At 40.0% G+C, this 22,459-nt stretch overlaps 1 protein-coding gene across 2 annotated transcripts in view; it reads right to left on the reverse strand.

The window, feature by feature from the left end:
- Window positions 1-577: 577 nt before the first annotated feature.
- GABRB1 (gamma-aminobutyric acid type A receptor subunit beta1) overlaps window positions 578-22,459 on the reverse strand; it is a 270,612-nt gene continuing 248,730 nt past the window's right edge. Inside the window, exons 6-9 of one of the 2 annotated variants that reach the window (XM_069457339.1) lie at window positions 11,462-11,599; window positions 11,195-11,347; window positions 8,051-8,295; window positions 578-1,365 (exon numbers count right to left, since the gene is read on the reverse strand). In XM_069457339.1, coding sequence (XP_069313440.1) covers window positions 1,021-1,365; window positions 8,051-8,295; window positions 11,195-11,347; window positions 11,462-11,599 — 881 coding nt within the window. In that variant the 3' untranslated portion in view covers window positions 578-1,020. The remainder of the gene's footprint in view (window positions 1,366-8,050; window positions 8,296-11,194; window positions 11,348-11,461; window positions 11,600-22,459) is intronic. The other variant, XM_069457340.1, reaches the window with a different exon arrangement.

The following is a 22,459-nucleotide window of genomic DNA, read 5'->3' on the forward strand; positions in this document are numbered from 1 at the left end:
CCCAAGCAAAAATTGCTCACCATTCCCTTCCTTGAAGCTCTCACCACCTCCACCCCTACCCCGCCTCTCTCTCACATTCTCTGGAGTGGGAACTATGGAAAGGAGACGATAGGGTGGCATGGAGGGATTCCAGGCTAATGAAGGGAATTCAGGGCTGCTCCTTTGAAATGGCCAGTTAGAAAAATGATCACCGCCCTCCCAAACTCCTTCCTCTCAAGTAAAAGAGAAAAAATGTTCTCAATGGCTACTAGGTTTACCAGATTGGATTCTAATGTTAATGTAGAATTTGCTGGAACGTCTGAGAAAGAAGCATTTTTCAGAACATCCAGCGTGACGTGACGTCCAGGTGACAATGGCAGGTGGGTTTGCATAACCTTGACCGGCTCTTGCCCATCCTTCCCCCCTCTTCCCCAGAGCTGAGAGCCCTTCTGCAAGGACTTGGGGGACTTAAGGGTGGAGGGGGTCTTCCTTCCTTTTCTAGCTCCTGTTTGTTTTTCTTCCTGGAAATCTGTAACTTGTCAATGGCTTTGTTTTTTCTTCTGAGATCCTGGAAATTGTGGTTGTGGTTTTTTTTTTTTTTTTTTTTTTTTTTTTTTGGCAGCATGAGATTGTTACAGTTGACCAGGAAGCAGTGCAGGCGGACGGCGAGGTCCTCTTTTCATTTTTTTGTTTAAAAAATAAATCGGTAAAATCCAGGGCAACTAGGAAAGACGGCTAAAGACCTACCTATCTAATCTAACTGCTCTCTGTGTGTGTGTTTGTAAACATGGCAATTCACAGAGCTCTTGAGGAGCTGATAACCTGGACCACAGTAGGCTGGAAAAAAATAGTATTTTCTTTTTTTTTTTTTAAGTAAACATGGTGCAGTAATAAAATCGATATTGATATGCAAGACCTAAAACCAATTGCATGGCTGAATCTCTTACCTCAAAAAACACAGCAGTGTCGCTGCTGGGGACCTGTGGGGCTACGAAACAAGAGAAGAGGAAAGGAACCTACACGGAGCCATCGGGACAGACCTCAGTGGACGTAGTAAAGCCAGTACACAACGTTAAAAAGGGAGAAGGTGATGGGGAAGAACATTCGGGACCACTTGTCTATGGAGTTCACGTCCGTCAGGTCTGGGATTTTGACCTTGAGCTGCGACGCGCGCCTGCGGATGCGCCCCTTGCCCGGCGCCGCGTGCCGGTCCCGCGCGCGCCCGTAGGCCTCGCGGCTGCTCAGCGGCTTGCGGTACTGGATGCTGGCGCTGTCGTACGAGTACATGGTGGCCTTCGGGTCGCCCACGCTCGTGAGCACTTCCGAGCCGCTCGTCTCGTTCCTGATTTCCAGGGTGCTGAGCAGGATGTTGCCGTGGGCATCCACCTGATGGCACAACGGACAGGCTCAGACACAAGCGCCGGGACAGTCGCTTTGTTTTCATGCACCTGCTGCTAATGACACAGCCCGCAGGGGGGTCATTAACCACTGTCGCCCGGGACGGCGGCTCCACGCGCCTCCCAGACGTGGAGACGAGCTATCTCGCCATCCAGCTGTCAGCCATCCACCTGCCTTGCCAGCTGTGTAGCTGTCATCTGTCTCCGCTCACAAGACACTAGTGTGTGTGTGTGTGTGTGTGTGTGTGTGTGTGGCATTTCTTCCTGTTAGAAAAGTGGTACACAGAAACATTTAAAGCTGGAAACGAAAAAAGCAAAAATTCAGAATCTCACCTTCAGAGTCAATTATTGTCATCTTGCTAGCCTTCCAGTGGTTTTTTTTTCTTCTGTTCATGTATACTTACAAACACAGGTTCATCCATGGATTTTGCTTTGCAACCTGTTTTTGTCAGTTAATAATATAGCCTGGGCATCTTTCCATGTTAATAAATATTCCTCTGTGACGTCATTTACTAATAGTTTACACGAATAAACCACTGAAAACTAAGAAGGCGAGAGGGTGGGAGAAGGGTGAGGGATACAATCCTATCCGTCGTGGACAATTAACACTATTCTGGTGACAGGTACCCTGAACGTCCTGGCTGCAGCATGACACGATTCATCTATGTAACAAAAAACACTTATACCCTTTAAACTTTTTGTAATTAAAAAAAAAAATTCATGAACTATCAACACAGGCTGTAGGCAGAAATTCTTTTTTTCTCCAGAATTCAAGATGCTAAGTCAGCATGGTTAAAGTCTCACCCACGGGAGGGTAAGTGTTCCACTTGGTCTGAAGGCCTAGGCTGAAGGCTGACAGCTGTTTCAGGCTAGACTTCAGGATAGAGCTGTTTACCTTGACAATGCCCACCCTCACGTGCATTTTGCATCCTGGAATGAATCACAATACACAGCTGATCTACGTTTACGCGGTGGCTCACGCCTGTAATCCTAGCACTCTGGGAGGCCGAGGTGGGCAGATCGTTTGAGCTCAGGAGTTCGAGACCAGCCTGAGCAAGAGCGAGACCCCCATCTCTACTAAAAATAGAAAGAAATTATATGGACAGCTAAAAATATATATAGAAAAAATTAGCCGGGCATGGTGGTGCATGCCTGTAGTCCCAGCTACTCGGGAGGCTGAGACAGGAGGATCGCTTGAGCTCAGGAGTTTGAGGTTGCTGTGAGCTAGGCTGACGCCACGGCACTCACTCTAGCCTGGGCAACAGAGTGAGATTCTGTCTCCAAAAAAAAAAAAAAAAAAAAAGAAAGTTGTCTGAAAGTGTTTGGGTGACTCACCACAAAGAACAGGAAGAGAAGAGGTCAGACCATAGTACCAATATCTGATTCTGAAGAAAAAAATCTATTTCTTGACTGTTGGGGATGCTACTGCACATTTGATGTGAATCTTCGGCAGACTGCCCAGGGTCCTCTGTGACCTAGAGTGACTTTGAATCCATCTCTGCTCACAGACCACCCAGGCTATCATCTTATCCATTTCATTTATTTGCAAATGGGAAGGCATTGTGGCCGGTATATACGACTAAGAAAGTTCCAGATTGGTATAAAAGTGGCCCAGAGGAAGCTTACTTAAACCCTAGTTGTACTGTGAAATCTATCTTTCAAAACTCTAAATGCCATCTCTAGTTTCAAATGATGCCTGAGGGGTTTATGAATCTCCAGTCTTTATCACCTTGGAGGTTGAAACTCTCCTAATGTCTGGATCTAGCATCTGTACTCATAGAAAATGATGCTTCCAAGCAGCTGTTGGTAATATAAATCAAGACAAAGCAAGAACTCCTGAAGCTTTACTACAGCCTAACTCTTGACCTGACCGCCCAGCCAAAGCTATCAAAAGCGACGTGTAACAATGGAACAATGTCACTCCATGCGCCAGTGAACCAAGGCAAACACGAGGGATCCCTCCAATGAAAATCGTCTGGCACCAGAGCACGCATGTTCTTTAAATTTAACTGTTTACAAGCATCTAAAAGTACAGAGGAGGATAATCCAACCATTATATGAAAGAAAAAAATCTAATATCATTTTTTACCATTTTTGAATTGCACCAGGGGGTAGCATTTTTACCTACCACACAGTTTGCATTGTTAATTTAACTGCTAAGGATGACACATTTAACAGATGAGATAATGTATTTGCTCTGTTATTGACACACTGTCTGAGGCCCTGGTTTGAGAAGAGGATGAAAAAGCTAGGAACTTCGAAACAGAACCTAAGCAGCTGCAGGGATGATTAAAACTTGCATGAGATGGTAATTAATGCTCTGTTACTATTCCATCTAAATATGAAGAAGTTTATAAAATCTTAGCCTTAAAGCTCCTTTGAAGATTATATGTAATGTCATACGACAGCGATTCACAGAGAATACCAGAGGTTGATGGAAAGCATGCTTAAAAATTTTTTTTTAAAAATCAAAGTGATAGGAACAGTAAGACAGTCTGGGGCAGAAGCTGGAGTGGAGTATAGTCTCTCTCTCTCTCTTTTTTTTTTTACTTGTTATGAATATATAAGAATTTTATAAAACATTATGATGTAACACTGAATGCCTTGTGTGGTTTATAGTGGAAAAGGCTCTGTAGGATTCATTCATTCATTCGTTCATTCAGCAAGGACTTGTTTGGTATGTGCCCTCTTCTAGCCACCGAGGAAAGAGCAGTAAAAGTAATAGACAAGGACCCTAGTGTGTATCCTTGGGAAGCTACAGTCTAACAAAAGAAATGGATGTTAAAAAATAATCACACAAATAAACGTATACTCACTATTGTGACAGGCCTATAGGGGAACACAGGATCCCAAGAGAACCATTAACAGGGGTACCAGATATAAACCAACAGTGAAGGTGTCAGTTAAGGCAGGTTGAAATAGTAGGATTTATGGGTAAGAGTACAACCGAGAAATTGAGAAAAGCCCAGTATGAGCTTTAATTTCTCTAATCTTTTCATCTGTTATATACCATGTGATATTAATCCATCTAATAAAATTTTCAATTCCATGATCTCCATTGGTCCATTTTTATAGTTTCAATTATTGTCTGAAACTTCCCATCTTTTCATGCATTGTATCAATCTTTTCCTATTGATGTTAAACTTTTTATTTTGAAATTATAGATTCCCAGAAAATTGCAAAGATAGCACAGAGGGGGTTGCACGTACCCTTCACCCAGTTTCTCGCATTGATGACATCTTACACAGCTATAATCCGATATCGAAGCCAAGAAACTGACATTGGTGTAAAGTGTGTATAGTCCTATGTAATTTTATTACATGTGTAGATTTGTGTAACGACCCCTCCAGTTGAGATACCGAACTATTCCACTACTGCAAAGATCTTTCTCATGCTATCCCTTCATAAATAATCTCAGTCATCCCATCCCCTTCCCCAGTATCACTAACTCCTGGAAACCCTAATCTAGTCTCCATATCTGTAATTTTGTTATTTCAAGAGTGTTATATAAATGAAATTATATAATATATAATCTCTCAAGATTGGCTCTTTTCACTCAACATAATGCCATTGGGATCCATTCAGGTTGTTGCATGTAACAATAGTTCTTTCTTTTTTATTGGAATAATATTCTATGGCATGAATGCACCAGAGTGTGTTTAATACATTAACTTCCATGTGAGTTGTATTTAACTCATGCTAGTTTTGAGTCCAGGGCCGCAAGAAGCAAAAACCTGGGCAAACCCCTGCAGCTGGTTCACGAAAATCTTACTTGTTGATGTTCTTATTGTTATAATTAATAATGACAAATTAATTCTAAAAACATGGATTAAATTAATAGAAGTCAATAAATTTTATTTTTCATTAAATTAGAAAAAATTGTTTTGTTTTTGAAGTTTTTATACCATTTTTGTAATAAAACAGTATGGCCTCAAGGAAAAAATTTTTTTCTAGTGTGGCAGTCAATGAGTTAACCATTCATCTATTGTGGGATATTTCGGTTGTTTCCAGTTTTGGGCTTTTTTTTAATGGACTTTTAGATACATATTAATTATAGTTATTTTATAATATTTATCTTTGAAGCCAACACTTGAGACTTTTATAGGTATGTTTCTACTGACTACATTTTTTTTCTTGACTATGGCAACATTTTCCTGTGTCTTCTCATATCTAGTAATTATTCATTATATACTAGGTATTTTTGGACGATGCTCTGTGGGGACTCTGGATTCTGTTATCTTTCCCAAAGAATGTTGAGTTTTGCTTTGGTAGGCAGTTATATTACTCACAAGTCACCTGGAATGTGTGGAGACTTGGTTTTATGTGTTGTTAGGGTGAGTCTATTTTAATTTTTCCTTTAACCCAAGAGGAATCTCTTATTCTCCTGACTTAGTCTTTACTCTTAAGGTGCGAGCCTTTTAAGATTTTAATAGAAAGCATAATGTGTTTACCACCTTCCCCACATCCCCCCAAATAGGCTGGACTCAAACCCTAAACTCAGAATCTCACACGGTAGACGCAACTAAAATCTCTGTTCATTTTTCCCCCAGGTCTTAGCTGGCTTCCCCTCCCCCCATCCCTGGACTTTTTCATATTTAATCCGTACCTCTGTAGTTCAGGGATCAACCTGGGCAAGTTTATACTCAGATTTTGAGTCTCTGCTTTGGCTCACTTCTTTCTGAAATTTCCAGAAACTGTGGAAGTATCAAACTCCATGCTCTGACTCCTCAGACCAGTAAAACTGCAGGTTTCTGCTGCCCACGTCCCTCTGGCTGGGATGTGGCCCCAGGGGAAATGCTGTATAAACATGGACTTCACACAGGACGGCTCCCTGCTTTTCCAGGTTGATTCTTTTTTAGTTTTTGTTTGCAGTTACTCTCCCTTGTCTTAAAGAATTTTTCAAAAAAATTTTTGCTCAGAGTTCATAATTTTTATTTAGAGGAGGATTAGTCTGATACAAACTACTCTGCCTTGTCTTCACATGGTTCGTTTTTGAATTTTGGCATAATTATGTCCATTTTTTTGTGAAAAGCATGTATAGAGTTCCTAGTTTAACTTTCCATGGCTAAAAACCACATTTTTTATATTCTTTAAGTGTCTCCTGACAATTGAGGGATTTTTCTATGCTTTCTCCTTGAATTCAAATTTTAAAAAGTCAATTCATCTGGAATAAAAATGTAACTGATTTGTGATCCAGTGAAATCTTACCACATTTACGTCCAGTGCTACTCAAACAGCCTGTTTATGAAATAAAGATGAGTCAGATGGGAACATTTTACTTATGTATTAGCCAGTCACCATGTCCTCTTTGGAGAGAGATATAGTACTCTTCTAGATCTGGTACGACATGCGAGGCTTTCCTCCTGTCTTTATTTATCTCTTAGCCTTTTATAAAAGTTCTCTGATGTCCTGGTGTGGAATCAAGGCAAAAGCCCAGTGTTTGGTTAAAGTTTGTTTTATAATCCTTTTATTTCATCTGAATAAATTGGTTCCAGTTTGCTTGACCTTTCATTTAATTACTTTCCCTAGAGAACACTGCTTTTCTAGCCAACTGAAGCACTCTGCTTTCTCCTGTATCTTCCTAAATTCTGCCTGTCTTTCAGTCTCTATCCAGTTCATGTCTTCTGAATTTTCCCACCACTGATCCTATGTCGCTTCCTTTGTGTAGGGCTTTCTCCTGTGATTTATCAATTAACACACATTTCGAGCTGTGCGGAGGATGAACTGGTATGTTTAGAAGGCAACTGAGATAGGGATGGGAACAGAAAAGAGGTGGCTTCCTAGCATATTTTTAAAGCTGGTATCATTACAATCTGACGATGGGAAGCTTCTTTTTTTCAGGTATACTCCTCAAACTAACTGTTGTCCTGTCTCATTTTAGAGTTCAATCACCTCATATGAGTACAATATTCTTTCCCCAACAAGATCAGAAGATTCTTTTGGGCAAATATGTGTACTTCTTCACCCATAGCATAAAAATAAGAGTTTATTTGAATGTGTTGCTTTGAATTTTAACCATTTGGCTGAATCTCTAAGTTTTCTTTGCTTGTAATTTTCCTGAAAGTGCTTGTCTAAACTTGATATCCTAGTAGAGAGCAAGTAAAGATACCTTGTATTTAATGACAATAGATAATACTTACTGAGTACTTACTATGTTACAAGTATTGTTCCAAATACTAGACACTAAAAAAAAAAAAACTCATTTAGTCCTTACAACTCTGTGAGAAAGGCATCCTATCCGAATCTCCATTTTATGATGAGGACACTGTGAGCAGAGGTTAGATGACTTAAATAGGTTGATTTGCCTGAAGTTACGAAGCCAGTTATTGGCAGTTCGATTCCAGTCCCTGGTGGTAACCACTGTGCTACATGGCCTCATCTCCACTTAGGAGTGCAGAGTATTTTCCCTTCAGTTCTGTCATTTATTTTCCATGCTAATCTGGCATTAGTCTTTTACATATAGTTTTACAAATAGTTTAGAATAAACAATAATGGACTTGAGGTTGAGTTCCAGGCCTAGATATGTCGTTAATCTATATGACCCTCAACTCCTTCAACCCTCAGTTCCCAAATATGTAAAATGAAGGGTTGGCTGAGTCTTATTGAAGATACTCTAATATTTTATGTGTTTTTTTTAATTACGAAAATATTGTCAGGAGTATTTAATACCTTACCTGGACTTTATTCATCTCGAGTTTGTTCTTCTCATTGGCGCTCTGGTCTTGCTTGCTAGCTCCCTTTTTCTGAGGGCCCTTCCCAAAGAAGATGTAATTTACAAAGGCGTATTCCAGCAGGGCCAGGAACACAAACACGAAGCAACCCATCAGGTAAATATCGATCGCTTTGACATAAGGGATCTTTGGCAGCGTCTCCCTGAGGTGCGTGCTGATGGTTGTCATCGTCAGCACTGTGGTGATTCCTGCGGAACAGAAAGACAAAGCTCAGCTGAAGGCACCTCCATGAAGCTCCCCTTTTCAAGAGCACAGATGCCACGCCCTCACTGGTGCCCCAGAATGATGACGGTAACGCGAGACACCATTGTGCAGAAATGGCAGACATTTAGAAAGACGAAGCAGCAGCTCCCTACATAAGTCCGTTAATGAATCATAAAACAGAATGTGCAGTTAATGAAGGGTTGCAAACATTTTTTTAAACAAGTATGCAGAAAGAAAAGAAAGCAGATGGAAAGGCAGATCAAAATCCCATTGAAAGCCTACTGTCAAATGTCTCTCATTTTGTCATACAGCCACATCTTTCTTTTTCCTTCTCAAAGCATCTTACTCTTCTCCCTCCTAAATCTGTCGTTGTGATCCTGACCCCCACAGCAGCTACTACCAGACTGAAACCTGTGACCGGTTTGAGGAGATCTACTTCATTCCGTGAATCTATAATACACTCAAGTCACAAGGTCAATGCTGCATTTTAAAATAATTCTGCATCATTCGTAACAAAACATCTCCAAAAGAAGAAACATATGACAAATTTCATGATTTGTAACAAGTAATTGATGTATGTCTTTTTAAGATATAATGTAATCTTGTTGCTTTGGTTTTTCAAATACTACCTCTATTTTCTTGGTTCCAGAGCTTAGAATGAATTAATTCCCTGATGTCAGGAAAAAACTTCTTAAAAAATTAAACTTGGTTTTGTTAAAGAAGTTTAAGACTAAGCTCATAAAAGGCAGATTCTGTTTTATCGACTTTGTTAAATGTCGCATTCTTAATAGTATAATATTTGTGTGGCGGCACGATAAACACTTTGTGTTGACGGTGATAATGAAATGATAATTGGGAAAAGCAAGCAGTGAAAAAGAAGTTGGAATCCCATGTAGATAGTTTGTGCTGCAATACTAATATTGTACATTTATGTAGTCTTTTACCATTTTAAACATTTAACAGTTATAAATTGTTTTATATGGCTGTCATAAAAATCTGCTGAGTACAATAGGGAAAGTATGTTATTCTCATTTTATAGCTGGGTAAACAGAAACTCTGAGATTAGTTATTTTGCTGTAGGTCACCCAACCAGGGAGAAAAAAGCAAGGAGATGTTACATAACTGCGTATAAAGTAAGCAGGGAGATGAGAAGGTAAAATTTGATGGCAGTCCTTAAAAAATAAAGGCAGGCAGTGTGAAATGGACAGTAAAGACAAAGGACAGCTGGCAAAGGGAATGGAAGTTAACAAAATAAAATAAGGGGAAAATAGTTTAGCACTCATCTGCAAATCACATCCTCAATGTCTAGATTCCATGATTTGACTATTTAACATTTAGGAAAACAGATAAAATAGGACGTCAAGACTACCATACAAAAAGTTAAAATAATTCACTCTGTTGTCCTGGACTGATGAGAAATGCCATCACGAGTGGTCTTGCCTATTTCTTTGAATAAAACTTTAAATCTCACCTAATATAATTCTAGCCAATGTGCTTGACAGAAATGAACAATTCATTTACAAAGTCACTAACTGCATTTTTGCTTCTATTCCTTGTTTTACATTTTAAGCAAAGAGTGTTAGTAAATAAATGCCATTTTAAATCATACATGTTTCAAAATATCTGAGGTTTTACAGACCAAAGAATAGGTTAAACTAGCATCTTTATATGCTGGCAAGTCTCATATCTCTAATCAAAATATTATTAGCTTTGAGGATAGAAGTATAAAGACACCCACAATTCATGAACTTGCTAGTTCTTTTTCCCTGTTGTGGACACGATCTAGTGTTCTTTCCTTAACCAAAGCATATACACATAACCGTATTCACATTCAAGTAATATGTCCAGATACGTATGTATGATATGATTAAAGATTTGTTTGCTTTCTTTAATCTTAGAATGTTCAGAGATTGATAAAGGGCTGCAAATACTTGACTCTGTGAGCCTTATGGATTCAGCCCAATGGAAGTAAGCTGTAGAGGTGACAATTAGTCTAGCCGTGAAAAGGAACACTGATCAGCTAATCCAGCCCAGCAGTCTCAGAGGAGAAGCGATGTAATATGTTAGCACAGCCAGAACTGATGCTCGTGTGCATGTGTGTGTGGCGGGGAGGGGAGAGAGAGAATGAGAATAAGCCCCCAAAGTGATAACTGACATGGCTCTAGGATCAATGAGGCAGACTTCCACATACCCAGATTCATCAGACAGACCTTACACGTTCTGCCTTTCCAAGGAACCTTTACAGTCTCAAATACAGCCTTTCAGCTTTCAGCAATTACTCAACCATGGTAAGATTGGTTCTGAATTTCGTGTCCCCAGGAAGAAAATCATTCTTTATTCTTTCTTGACCACAGATCATTAATATAGTTGGTGAATTGTCTGTGCCTTATTGAAATATAATAAGCTCCATTTAAAGGAGACTCAGCTTGATATGGTTTAACTTCAGTTAATATTCAAAAGATAGCATTTAATATTTCCCAGCAACTGACATAGCTTGTTAATTGTCATGAAGTTTAGCTTCCTCACAATCCATTTGAAAATAATACATTGTAAATGTTCTCTACTGTAAAAAGCAGGGTTCAAAGAGGAAGTCATCACAGAGTTGGCAAAAATTAGTAATGAGAATTTAAAATATATTTCATGAAATACGTAGTGCTACATTCACTCCAAGTATTTTTTTAATTTTGGTAAAATGCTAAAAAGATAGTACATTATAAAACATTCATTGTAAACATGCTCACACTTAAATGTTTAATATCCACGGACTCTTATGGTAATCTAATTCTTTGGCTTGCTACATGAGAGCCCTTGCCTGTAATTCCTAATATTGGTTATTTGCTTGAAAGTCAAACCCATTAGCTCTGCAGTTCTGGGAATGCTTACCTAGTGCAACTCTGGCTGCAGATGCATCGTAGTTGATCCAAAAAGACACCCAGGACAGAATTGTGATCAGTGTAGAAGGCATGTAGGTTTGCAAAATGAAGTAACCAATGTTTCTCTTTAGACGAAAACTTAGTGACAGTCGTGGATATGCCCCTGAATTAAAAAAAAAAAAAAAAAAAAAAAAGAAGCAATGAGATCATCATTTGGTCAGAATCATCCTCTTCCTTTCCATAGCTCTCTAGTTCGCTTTGGGGGAAACACCCTCACCTGTTGTGAACTCCACCTTCTTGGACACCATTTTGTAGTCAACAATTGAGAACTGAGGAAGCTCAATTTTATTAACACCAGTTACTGCTCCCTCTCCTCCGTTCCAGTAGAACTCGATGTCGTCGGTGGTGTAGCCATCTGAAACCAAGAAACGCAGCATAGTTAGATAGAGTTCAGTTGGTCTAGAAATTTGCCTTGAAGACTAGGAGCTGGAGGAAAAGTTCCCAGCAAGAGATGGTAAGGTGGCATTGCCTTAAATTAGGATGGCATAGAGGTCACAGGTGCTATTTCTGTAGGTAGGTAGTAGCTGCCCTGAGAAATCGTACGCCTCTGGCTTTAGTGGACACAAACTCTGGTTGAGTTAGTGATATCTGATATCACCGCTGCATATTTATTCTCATTGTGTCTACCAACATGCACTCTTTGGTTAAAGTAGGGGATGGCTGGATTCCAGGTGCCTGGACATAGATTTTGGCTATGCATTATTTAACAAGAACAACAGCAACAGTAAGTAATAATAATTGAGCACATATTTGTTAAAATGGGAACAGAAAGGGTATAGGAATGGGGCATAATGAAAGACCAAATTTGTATATACCCATTAAATGATCAAGACATTTTAAAGAGAAATACACATTTCTTTTAGAGAATTAGGCAAGCTTCTATTCACATCCTTTAATTATAGCTAATGAATAGGTGCAAATTTTAGGATCATATAAATTCTTGATATACTTTTATATCTTTCTACCTATGATGGTGAGCATCAGTTAGTTTAAGGGGAATGGGTACAGGACTGTAGAAGGATCTACCCTCAGCTCTTCGGCAGGAAGGCCCTATGTCTATTCTCTTCCTTCTTCCACTCTGCTCCCACCTGCTAGCCGCCTAGCTGGGTTACAGTCACGTGTGAGTAACTTGCATAAAAAGAATGTATGGATCTATTTAAAAACCCAAAAATAATTTAAGGCATAGTTAAGGCCATACTTTCCCCTTTCTATAAGCTAGAGACAAAGAAGATCTTTCTAAATTTATTTTCTACTTATGTCTACCTCAAATAAAAAAGCATTAAATCTTTTTTCCATTAAAATTGCTGGGGCTTGTGTTTCAAAGGTAACCATATAAGCTCTTTGGAGTAGACATTATGCTGACCTACTTTTGATTAAAGCCAGTTACATCTTTTCAAGAGCTAAGAAGTAATAACGTGCTTGAAATTTAGAATGCCAAGTGCCAAGGGTCACCATCAACTTGTCACTGCAAGAACTTAAGAAATTTTAAGCTATTCTTCCTTCTCTCCCCTTTATTTTCGGGGAAAACAAAGGTGTCTTTACGGCTTTAAACTTTTCTCATTTCTCTTGAAAAAGCTCTTTTTTGAATTCTTATCTCTGAACTCATTGAACTCACAACTGTTTTATATTTGTTACTTTTTGCCACCCTATGGAAGTTATTATTAACATTTATTGTACTATGTTTCAATTGATTTTATTTGTCTTTCAACCATCTCCTTCTAGGTCCTCTTGCCCTCTCTCCAAAGGGCAGTCTTCCATGTCCAGTAACCCATTCTACAACGACCCATGTGTAGAACCAGAAATAGAAGATATTACTTCTAATCACTGATGTCCGAGAGACTGTGAGACCCTCTTTACCTATTGGACTTAGAACTAACTACAAGGGACTAGGTGGCATTTGGGGGATGACTCTGAGAGACTGTGATGCTAGCCATCTCCTTGAGAATCTGATAAAAACCTATTAACAAATTCCACAGGAACATATAGACACACAGGTAAATAGATAGATAGGTAGAATTAGATGGCAATTCCAGGAGATCATGGATCCCATTCATGGTTTCTGGAATACAAATCTTCTTTCTGAGGGGAAATAGACAGTGTCAATATGACAACCTAAACTCAACTCTGATGCCCTCTCTTCCACTTCCAGTTCAACTCTGAATTTCCTCTCCTAAGCCCAGCAGGAAGTGGCATCTGGGGAGAGTGATGGCTCAGCCCTGCCTGGATCCCGTGGAAATGACGTTGTGGGATATTTTTTTCCCCTCAGTGACCAGGGAGAACCGGGCACTAGTGGCATGAGGCCCTGGGGTGAAGATTAGAACAGTGATATTGACGAGGAGAGCTGGGAGCGGGGGCCGCTGGACCTACTGACTAAGGAAAGGGGGCTGCCACCCCTGTGACTAGAGGAACTGCTGTTCTACCCTCCTTCCACGGAGCTCAAAACCCCATCTCTCAGATTCCCTTGCAACTGGAGTCGTGGACATGATTTCGTTTCTGGATTAGGTGGAGTCAAGTGATGTCAGACGTGGTGTTTGAAGCGTCCATTTTGCTGGTGCAGAGCGTAAAGCACAGATGGTTCTGGAACCAAGAATTCTGGTTTTAGTTTCCTGTGGTTCTGGAGTCCATGCGGTTGATGTAGCTACCTGATGACCAGCTTTCTGATTGTGCTAAACCGCCAGTCTCTCTGAAGAACCAGTCTGCCCTGTGGTTCTGGAAGTCATTGCTGGTGGCTCAGCCTAGAACCTACCACTTCAGTCCTTTGACTGTAAGCACCACTTTCCGACTTATAATAAATCTCTTCTTGCTTAAATGAGCCACATGGGCTTCTGTTGTCAACAGAAACTGGATTGATATACCCCTTTCTCTTCTAAGGAAGAATGGTTGGCTTGAGTTTTGGGATTGCCAGAGCTTTTCACTGAACACTCTGTCGTGGCCTGTGCCAATCACTCACTTGGTATTTCTGTGCCTTGTACCCCACTTTCTGTACCTGACTCTGTACTGCCGGGGCTGTGGTCTTCCTGCCTCTCTAGCTTCACTAGCTGCCTCCCTGAGGGAGAGCGAGCTGAAGGTTAGAAAGCTCAAGGGAGAAGGAAGGTTCCTGCTCCGGCTCTGGCAGCGTGGTAGTGCCTCAGTTGCTCCGACTGCTGCCAGAGCAGCTGGGCTGGTTGCAGACTCTTGCAGCTGAAGGAGAATTGTTTGGCAATTCCGCAAACAACTAGGACGGTGTCTCCAACAGGCTGGCAGCAGAGTCAAACTTGTGCTCTGGCACAGGGGTGTTGGCAACTTCTGGCATTTTGCTCTTTCAAAACTCTTCTTTGCCCTTCTGATTTTTTGGCCCTTCCAACACTTGTAACCAATTCTCTCTGTTAAATTCTCTTTTTGAAAAACCTTGACCGGTTTCTGCTTTCCTGATAGGGTCCTGTCAGTTGCATAGCAGTGTACTTACGATGATGTGAATATTTCATCTGCTTCTATGGCTTTGTGTTTGTCTCTGCCTTCATCTCTTCTATCCTTCATTACATTATAAGCTCCTTGAAGGAAAGGGCCTTCTTTTATTCATATAAAAAATTCCTGATGCGTAGAACAGATTCTGTCTATGGCAGGTGTTCAATACAAGTTTCTGAATAAATGAATTAGTGAATATTGTTTGCTGCTTAGCGTTCTGAGGATATTGTCCCAAACTGGTAACTGGACACAGGTAACTTATTTGGTAGCATTCTTGAGCCTGACTTACTGGGGCACCGAGGACGTGGAATGAACTGCCTGTTACTTTCAGGCTCACTGGGTTTACTAAGGTGACACAGGTGATAGGTTACCAACTCAAACTGGTATTTGAGTTAGAGGATCCTTGGGGAGAGACATGTTAGCACCAGTGAGAGCTGAGAGTTGGGGATGGCTTGCAGTTCAGCGTTGAGAGGGGCGAAGGGAGTGGGTTATTCAAAACAGCCGGTCTCATGATCTCCCACTTCTGAAGAGCAGCGGAACACTTCGGTACTACACACCATCAAAAGGCCGGACTATGACAAATGACCAAAGCAGATTTTAATAGTATTCAACCACGTGTATGGTCAGTGGTCTGGGTCTTTATTTCCATCTCATTTGTACTTTGTTTAACTAAAATCCATTAGGCTAAGTGTTCAAGGCGCTGAGATAATCACAGGTGATTTGGGAAAGGAAGAGAATGCTCACTGCATGTCAGGTAGAAGCTCCAGTTCTCATGGGAGCTATAATGGCAGCTGGGTCCAAAGGAAAGAACAGAGGCCTAGAAACACACTATTATTCAAACGTTACACAAGAACATTTTGCCACAGAGAGAGAACATCAATTTACTCACACCTAAACAACCTATTTACCAAAGGTTTTCCTTTATGAGCCAGTGACTTCACACAGCGTCTCAAAGCCTGAGCACTTGGATACCAAGGATGTTGTTTCCTAGCAACAATAACTACGCAGAGGCTCTTGAAATCTCCTCTCAGCCCCTGGGGACTTCTTAGTGGTGCAGAAAGTACAGATAAAATTAAGTTGATGTCGATGGATAAAGACGCATGGAGCTAGCACAAATGTAGAAGTATCTGGATATTAGTGTTCATCTTTGCTATTTGCAACACTCTATTTTGGATGCATTTTCTTATTTGGAAATAAAAATTACTCCCCACTGTGTTTAACAGAGCTAACGGGATGGTCTAGTATTGTACTTAACTGTGTTTCAGATAATGTAGACATTTAAGCTTCTAACCCATGAGTGGGCAGAAGTGAATGTATATGCTTTTGTGGAGCAGCCACAGGTCCACCTCAAGTTTCATGGTGTAGGTCTAGATCCTCCTAGGCCAGTCATTAAAATATCCTCCTCTTTGCCAAGGTGATTGGCTCAAGATTAGGCAATAATCCAGTTCTAAAGCAATTAGCTCATAGCAGTCACCTGGCCGAATTAATCGCTTAGAAATAAGCACATGGTCCAAATTGGTCCAGTCCTAGAGAAACCCAGGACTTTTGTTCAGTAGTTGGAAGAAAGACTATTTCCTTCTCTCTTTTAGTTGTTGGAAGACATGTTAAGTGGAGAGTGCTTGGTCCAGTTACAGCCAATACGTTCCCTTCCTGTTTACATCAGTCATTATTTACACCTGATTAAAGTGTCCTACGTCACACTCATAATCAGCATTTCAACTGTTACTATAAAATGATCTATTAAAATAAATATAGGAGTCTGCCACTCCCTAATTCCTTCTCCTCTTCCCACATGGGGGGGGGGTGGGGACGTATGAGGAATCTATCAGTACCTCTGCTCTTGTAGCTGTGTAGATCCTTTACATCACAGAGTTATTAGATATCTGTAATTGTGCATCTCAAAAGCAGATAAGAAAGCCAAATGGGTCTAATCTTTCCAGTGGCTCCAGATCTGCTATAATTATTCAAAAGGCTGCTTTGGATTCCTTTCTCAGTCATCTTTGTATCTCCAGGATATTCCAAGATGCAACACATAAGCCATGGAAGTCAGATTTTAAATACATTCACATGGTTAAATGCAAATCACCACAACAACTCACCTAATGCTGGATTCCTGACAGCCCTCTGTTTGGTCCTCCACTCCCTAAGGATAGCCATCTCACTATTTTCTCTGTCAACTCAACAGTTTACCAGGTTTTTAGATAATCGTTAGAAAATATGTCCTTATAACAAGTAAAAATTCATCTTCTCGGAGATCATCCACCATCTAATCCTTGCCCACCAGTTGGGTTAATAGAAAACAAACCCAATGCTTTTTCTACATAATAGCACCTTCCATTTTTCTGGACACCTCTCATGCTCTCCTTCTGTCTTTTTCCTCCAGGCTCTGGTTCTTTCCAGGATTTACTCAGTCTTAGAACAAAGCTTTTTTCTGCTCATTAATTTCCAGGTTGCTTACATGCCCCTTGAAGTGCAGGGTCCCGAACTTAGAGGTGGTCATGTCTACCTTTTACCTTCTACCTCTCTTCGGCGTATCTGTCTCCTTTCTCTGTTGTGTGGACCTACCCCCACGGTTAATTCCGCCAACGTGAAAGAGCCACTCTTGGCAGACATTAGAATTAGGCAGCAGTAGATTCCTCAGATTTGAGATCTGAGAGTACAGTCATGTTTTCTGGTTTCTTAAGGATCCCCTGAAAAGCCCCCTAATGTCCATCCAGATCTAGGACCTAATGCGCCAGAAACGAGGTCAGAATATGCAGCCTTCTTTCCATTCCATTCAAGCCTTGGCATCTGCTATGTTTGGCCATTATGTAAATTACCAGAATGACTTTTCTAGAGTCTTGTTTACTCAGACCTGACTATTTACACTGCCTAGTCCATTAATCCTTGTCTACGCTAGATCGTGCCCATTTAAAGGCTTTTAGACTCCAGGCGTTCGTTACATTAAATACATTAAAATGTATTCACATCCCATATTAAACCTAATTTACATATCACTATAAAGCATTGAATTGCAGCTGACTTGTTAACATAATATTACATAAATTTTAATATTATAGCATTTTTTTATATATTTTAGAGCCAATAATTTGTTTGAGACTCTTGAAAAACGTATAGTACATAGATATTTTGCCCATGGTACCTGATAGCCAAATGGCTTGGCTGAACCCTAGACACCAACGGGCTCTAGTGCAATGGCCAAGATCTCCTTCTCAGCTTTACATATTTGGAATATATCCTGCATCTCCTAAATTTCCCACTGGTGGGAATCCTGGCCCTGACTGTGGCCATTCCTGACCTCTAATTGGCTAGCCACCTGGAACGTCTCAAGATGAAAGTGCCTACTGGGCTGGACTGCATGAGACAGGTGTAGCTTTGGGCCATCTAGCTGCCCTCTCTGGGGCTGAGCCTCTGAATGACCCTGTTCTGACCTCCTTTGCCATTTTTGGGGACCCCCCGTGGATGAGATCCCCACACACTTTATCCCATGCCTGTCCAACTCTTGATATTCTTGCCATGACCGCCTAGCAAAGACTGGGACTTTTCTTATTCTAGTCACTGCTCTTCCATTAAAGCAGCACAAGTTCAAATTAGCTTTGTCCACAATCAAATGATTTTTATTTTCTTTTGGACTCAAGGATAAGATCTAATATTGTCCCCATTTAATTTTATATAATTTAATTTGACTTACTGTTTTAGCCTGTTGAGTTTTTCCCTTGATTTTGTTTTGGTTTTGGTTGTGTGTGTGTGCGTGTGTGCGTGTGCGTGTGTGTGTGTGTGTGTGTGAGAGAGAGAGAGAGAGAGAGAATGCGTGCACACACGTGCGTGTGTGTTTTGATCCTGATTCGCTCACCCTCTTAGTTTCATGTTATCTGCAAATTTATAAAACATGACTTTTATCGTTATTCCCTTGATTGAGACAAATGAGGAATGGCAGAGACAAGGAAAGAGCCTGTAACACTCCCCTGGCAATATTCCTCTAGGCTGAAATCAAAAGTCTTCAAGCAGCACTTTGTGGGTGACACCAACATTTATCCATTTAATGTTTGCCTAATTGTTTTAGCCTCAAGTCCGTGTCCCTGTATTTATTGTGTTTTATTGATTCACTGATTTTGCAGACCTATCAAATAGGTCTGTTTTGACTTATATTTAGAGAAATCAAGCTGCTCCCCACAGATGACTAATTCTGCCTGTGCAGGATCTAGGGCGAGAATCTTGCCCAGACTGAATCAATCTTATCAGCCTACGTATCTGCGGAATTTACTTTTCCTACCTTCTGGAACAATGGAATGGTGTATTTCATTCTGTCAACACCAGTAGTCATGTGGTGTACTAATGTCTCTAGGCTCATGATAATAACCTTCCCCTCACAATCCCATTTTCCTTTAATAAATGCTAATGGAGCTATATTGCATTAATTTATGTAGATGAATATATTTTAGGGGAATTATTAGCCAAAGATCAGAATTAGGGTTGTTCTACGGCCAAAATCAGTAGTGAAGTAAAAGATAATGATACCTAAAAATGCTAAAATCTTATTAAATGTTTGTCATAATGTGCTCGTTATTGACAAAATGTTCTCAAAACAGCTTCTAGCCATCTACATATTATTTGTCTTCACAGACAAAGGAGAGAATATTTATGTCTCAGAAAAAAAAAATCCTTACCTATTTCTGTGGCATAATAAATCTGTATTTGCTTTTTGTCCCTTGTTACGGACGCAGAACTCCTAAAGCCAGTGGAATTTACTGAGCGATGGGAGCATTTCTTGTTCTAATGAGGAGATTCTGGGGAGCCCCCAATAGCATCAGGAGAGGGGCTGGCTGTCAAACAGACCAAACCTTGATTAGAAGCCTGACACTTTCACCCCTGCTCCCCCCAAACTCCAGAGAGCAGAGAGTGAGTTACAATCCTTCATTCCTATGTGAAGAAAGCTCCATAAAACCCTCTAAATGTGTGAAGAGCTTCTGGGATGGTGAGGACATCCAGGTGCCGCGAGGGTGACGTGCCTGGAAGCTCCGGGTCTCCCCTCCCCCGCCATACTCTGCACCATGCATCTCTTCCACCTGGCTGTTCCTGAGCTGTATAAACTAGACGTAGGAAGTAGACTTTTTTCCTGAGTTATACGAGCCATTATAGCAAATTATCGAACCCAGAGGGAGGTTCGCGAGAACCCCTGATTTGCAGCCAAGTGGGACAGAGGTGTGGGTAACCCGGGGACTCAGTGTTTGCGACCGGCATCTGGAGTGAGGGCAGTCTTGGGGGACTAAGTCCTTAAACCTTAAACCCAGCCCTTAAACTCAGACTTTGATGCTAACTCTGGGTAGTGTCAGAATAGAGTTGAATTGTAGGATGCCCAGTTGATGTCCAGAGAGCGGGAGAATTCGTGGGTGTGAGGAAAACCCACACATGCAGTGTCAGTAGTGTTGTGAGTAAAAACAGTTCAGAGTTCTCAATTTATATTAACAATCACTGGGTAGATTTCTCTGGGGTACCTATGGCCAAACGTCCTCCTATAGTCTCGAAACTCTTTTATATTGTCTACACATTTAATGAACATACCGACTCTTTGCACCCCACCTTCCTTAAAAAATTACTTGGGTAAAAGATGGAAATAAATTATCACTGTTTACTCTTGTTCTTAATTTCCACCTAAGTACAACCTTCTCAAAAAGGTGAATTTCACAATACTGCAACCAAATAAAACATGTATTCCTTCCAGAGTTTGTGAGGAATCTGTTTCAAAATATTGCTACCGTAAAATGGAGAGGGCCTTGTCTGTTCAGCTCATCTCAGGTGAGGTCATGGAGTTATTGTGATTGGATGTCACCTCTCTCAGTAATTTCTGCTGTGTTTAAAAAGAAAGATCAAAACCCCTCACCACTTTAAAATAGTTGTTTGGTGGTAGGCAAAGTCCTTTATGCCTGTATTTTCTGAAAAGTGGAATGACCACATTCACTTGGACGTATGAAAAAGAATTAACCCCATAAACAGAGAATCTAAACAACATGTCAATATTGAAATGTCGTTTAAGATTATTTTAAAATCGGATGTTAAGAATACTGATCTATTTGGCATCTTTTTTTTATAATTCCTTTTTTTAATTTTTTTTTTGTTTCAGCATATTACAGGGATACAAATGTTTAGGTTATATATATTGCCTTTCCCTCACCCGAGTAGGAGCTTCAAGTGTGTCCATCCCCCAGACGGTGAGCACCGCACCCATTAGGTGTAAATATACCCGTCCCCTCCTCCCCCTCCCATCTGCCCGACACCAGATGAATGTCACTACTATATGTGCACTTAAGTGTTGATCAGGTAATACCAATTTGATGGTGAGCATATGTGGCACTTGGTTTTCCATTTTTGGGATACTTCACTTAGTAGAATGGGCTCCAGCTCTATCCAGGATAATACAAGAGGTGCTAGATCACCATCATTTTTTGTGGTTGAATAGAACTCCATGGGATACATATACCACGTTTGGCATCTTTAAAGGTGTGCATCATTGCTTTATTTAAAAGAATGAAAAACAAAATCAGGCCTAATGTAGAGAAGGAAATCACCTCTGATTTTGACAAGCATTTAATATGTAAATATGCCTTTATTTTCTAAAGTATAAACTACATTTAATAATAAGTAAGACCATGAACAAGTAAAATAGAAAACCAGGCAATTATCCAGCTAACTTACGTGCAATGCTATTTTAACTTTATTGCTCTGGTGGTGTTAGTGTTATTCTTGGCCTGAAACCCTAGATGAATAGTTTGTATAATAACCTCAGTTACCTAATTCAATTTTCACGACCACCTTATGTCTTAAATGTGGGAAACTATTCAGAATATCTTTATGGTGTTTTTATTTTGAAGAGTCACGTGCATCCTAGTTTTTTTGTGAACCCACCCTTGAGTAGTTATTGAGTTTTACTTTGTTTTATTTAAATTATTCTTCTTTCCTTTCTTTTGATGTGTGTGAGGGTCACTTTTCACTGATAAATTCTGATGACAAGAAATGGTCATTTGTGAATAAAATACATTTTTGAAAAACCCAGTAAAATATACACAAGCCACCAAAATCAGTCATTGTAAAATGTTTACAGTATGTTGTTAAGAGAAAACAAATGTAAGAAAAATGTATGTGTATGTATATTATATAACCAAGATCAGACATGAAAATAGTTAATAGTGGTTAATCTATGAATGTTAGGATTATGGGTAATTTTTTGTTTCAAAAATTTTATGTGGTGGACATGTAATTATTTGAAAAATAAAATTCGAATCAGCTATTTTTATGTTGTAGAAATTGCCTAAACATATTTTGGGAAAGTAAACATCCAAGCTGTGAAATTTTAAAAAATAACCTGTAGAGGGCACTCAAGGCCTTCCAGATTCCTAGGCAGAGACTGACTGTGGTCTGAAGATTTTATTCCTTCAGTTACAGGAGTTTTAGAATTTTCATGATGATTTTAGCTTTGGATCACTGATTATCACAAGGTTTTATTCTAAAAATTCATCTATGTTAAATGACGCTAGAACAATTATGATTAATAGACCTTGTCATATATTCAGATTTTCAGCTAGAAATATATTTAAAAACATGCAACTCTAATTGATTACTAAAATAACTATAACAAATGACTTGTTTGGTTATTTAATGTCTAAGTTATGCTCCTTTCACTAACATCTTGAAGAGGACTATGCTAGCTCACATGCATGCCATTTTAGCTATGCCTATAAGTTAAAAAGTCCATGTGCCATAGATGATATTCTTT

The sequence above is a fragment of the Eulemur rufifrons genome, chromosome 24 (assembly GCF_041146395.1).
Source record: "Eulemur rufifrons isolate Redbay chromosome 24, OSU_ERuf_1, whole genome shotgun sequence".
Classification (NCBI taxonomy): Eukaryota; Metazoa; Chordata; class Mammalia; order Primates; family Lemuridae; genus Eulemur; species Eulemur rufifrons.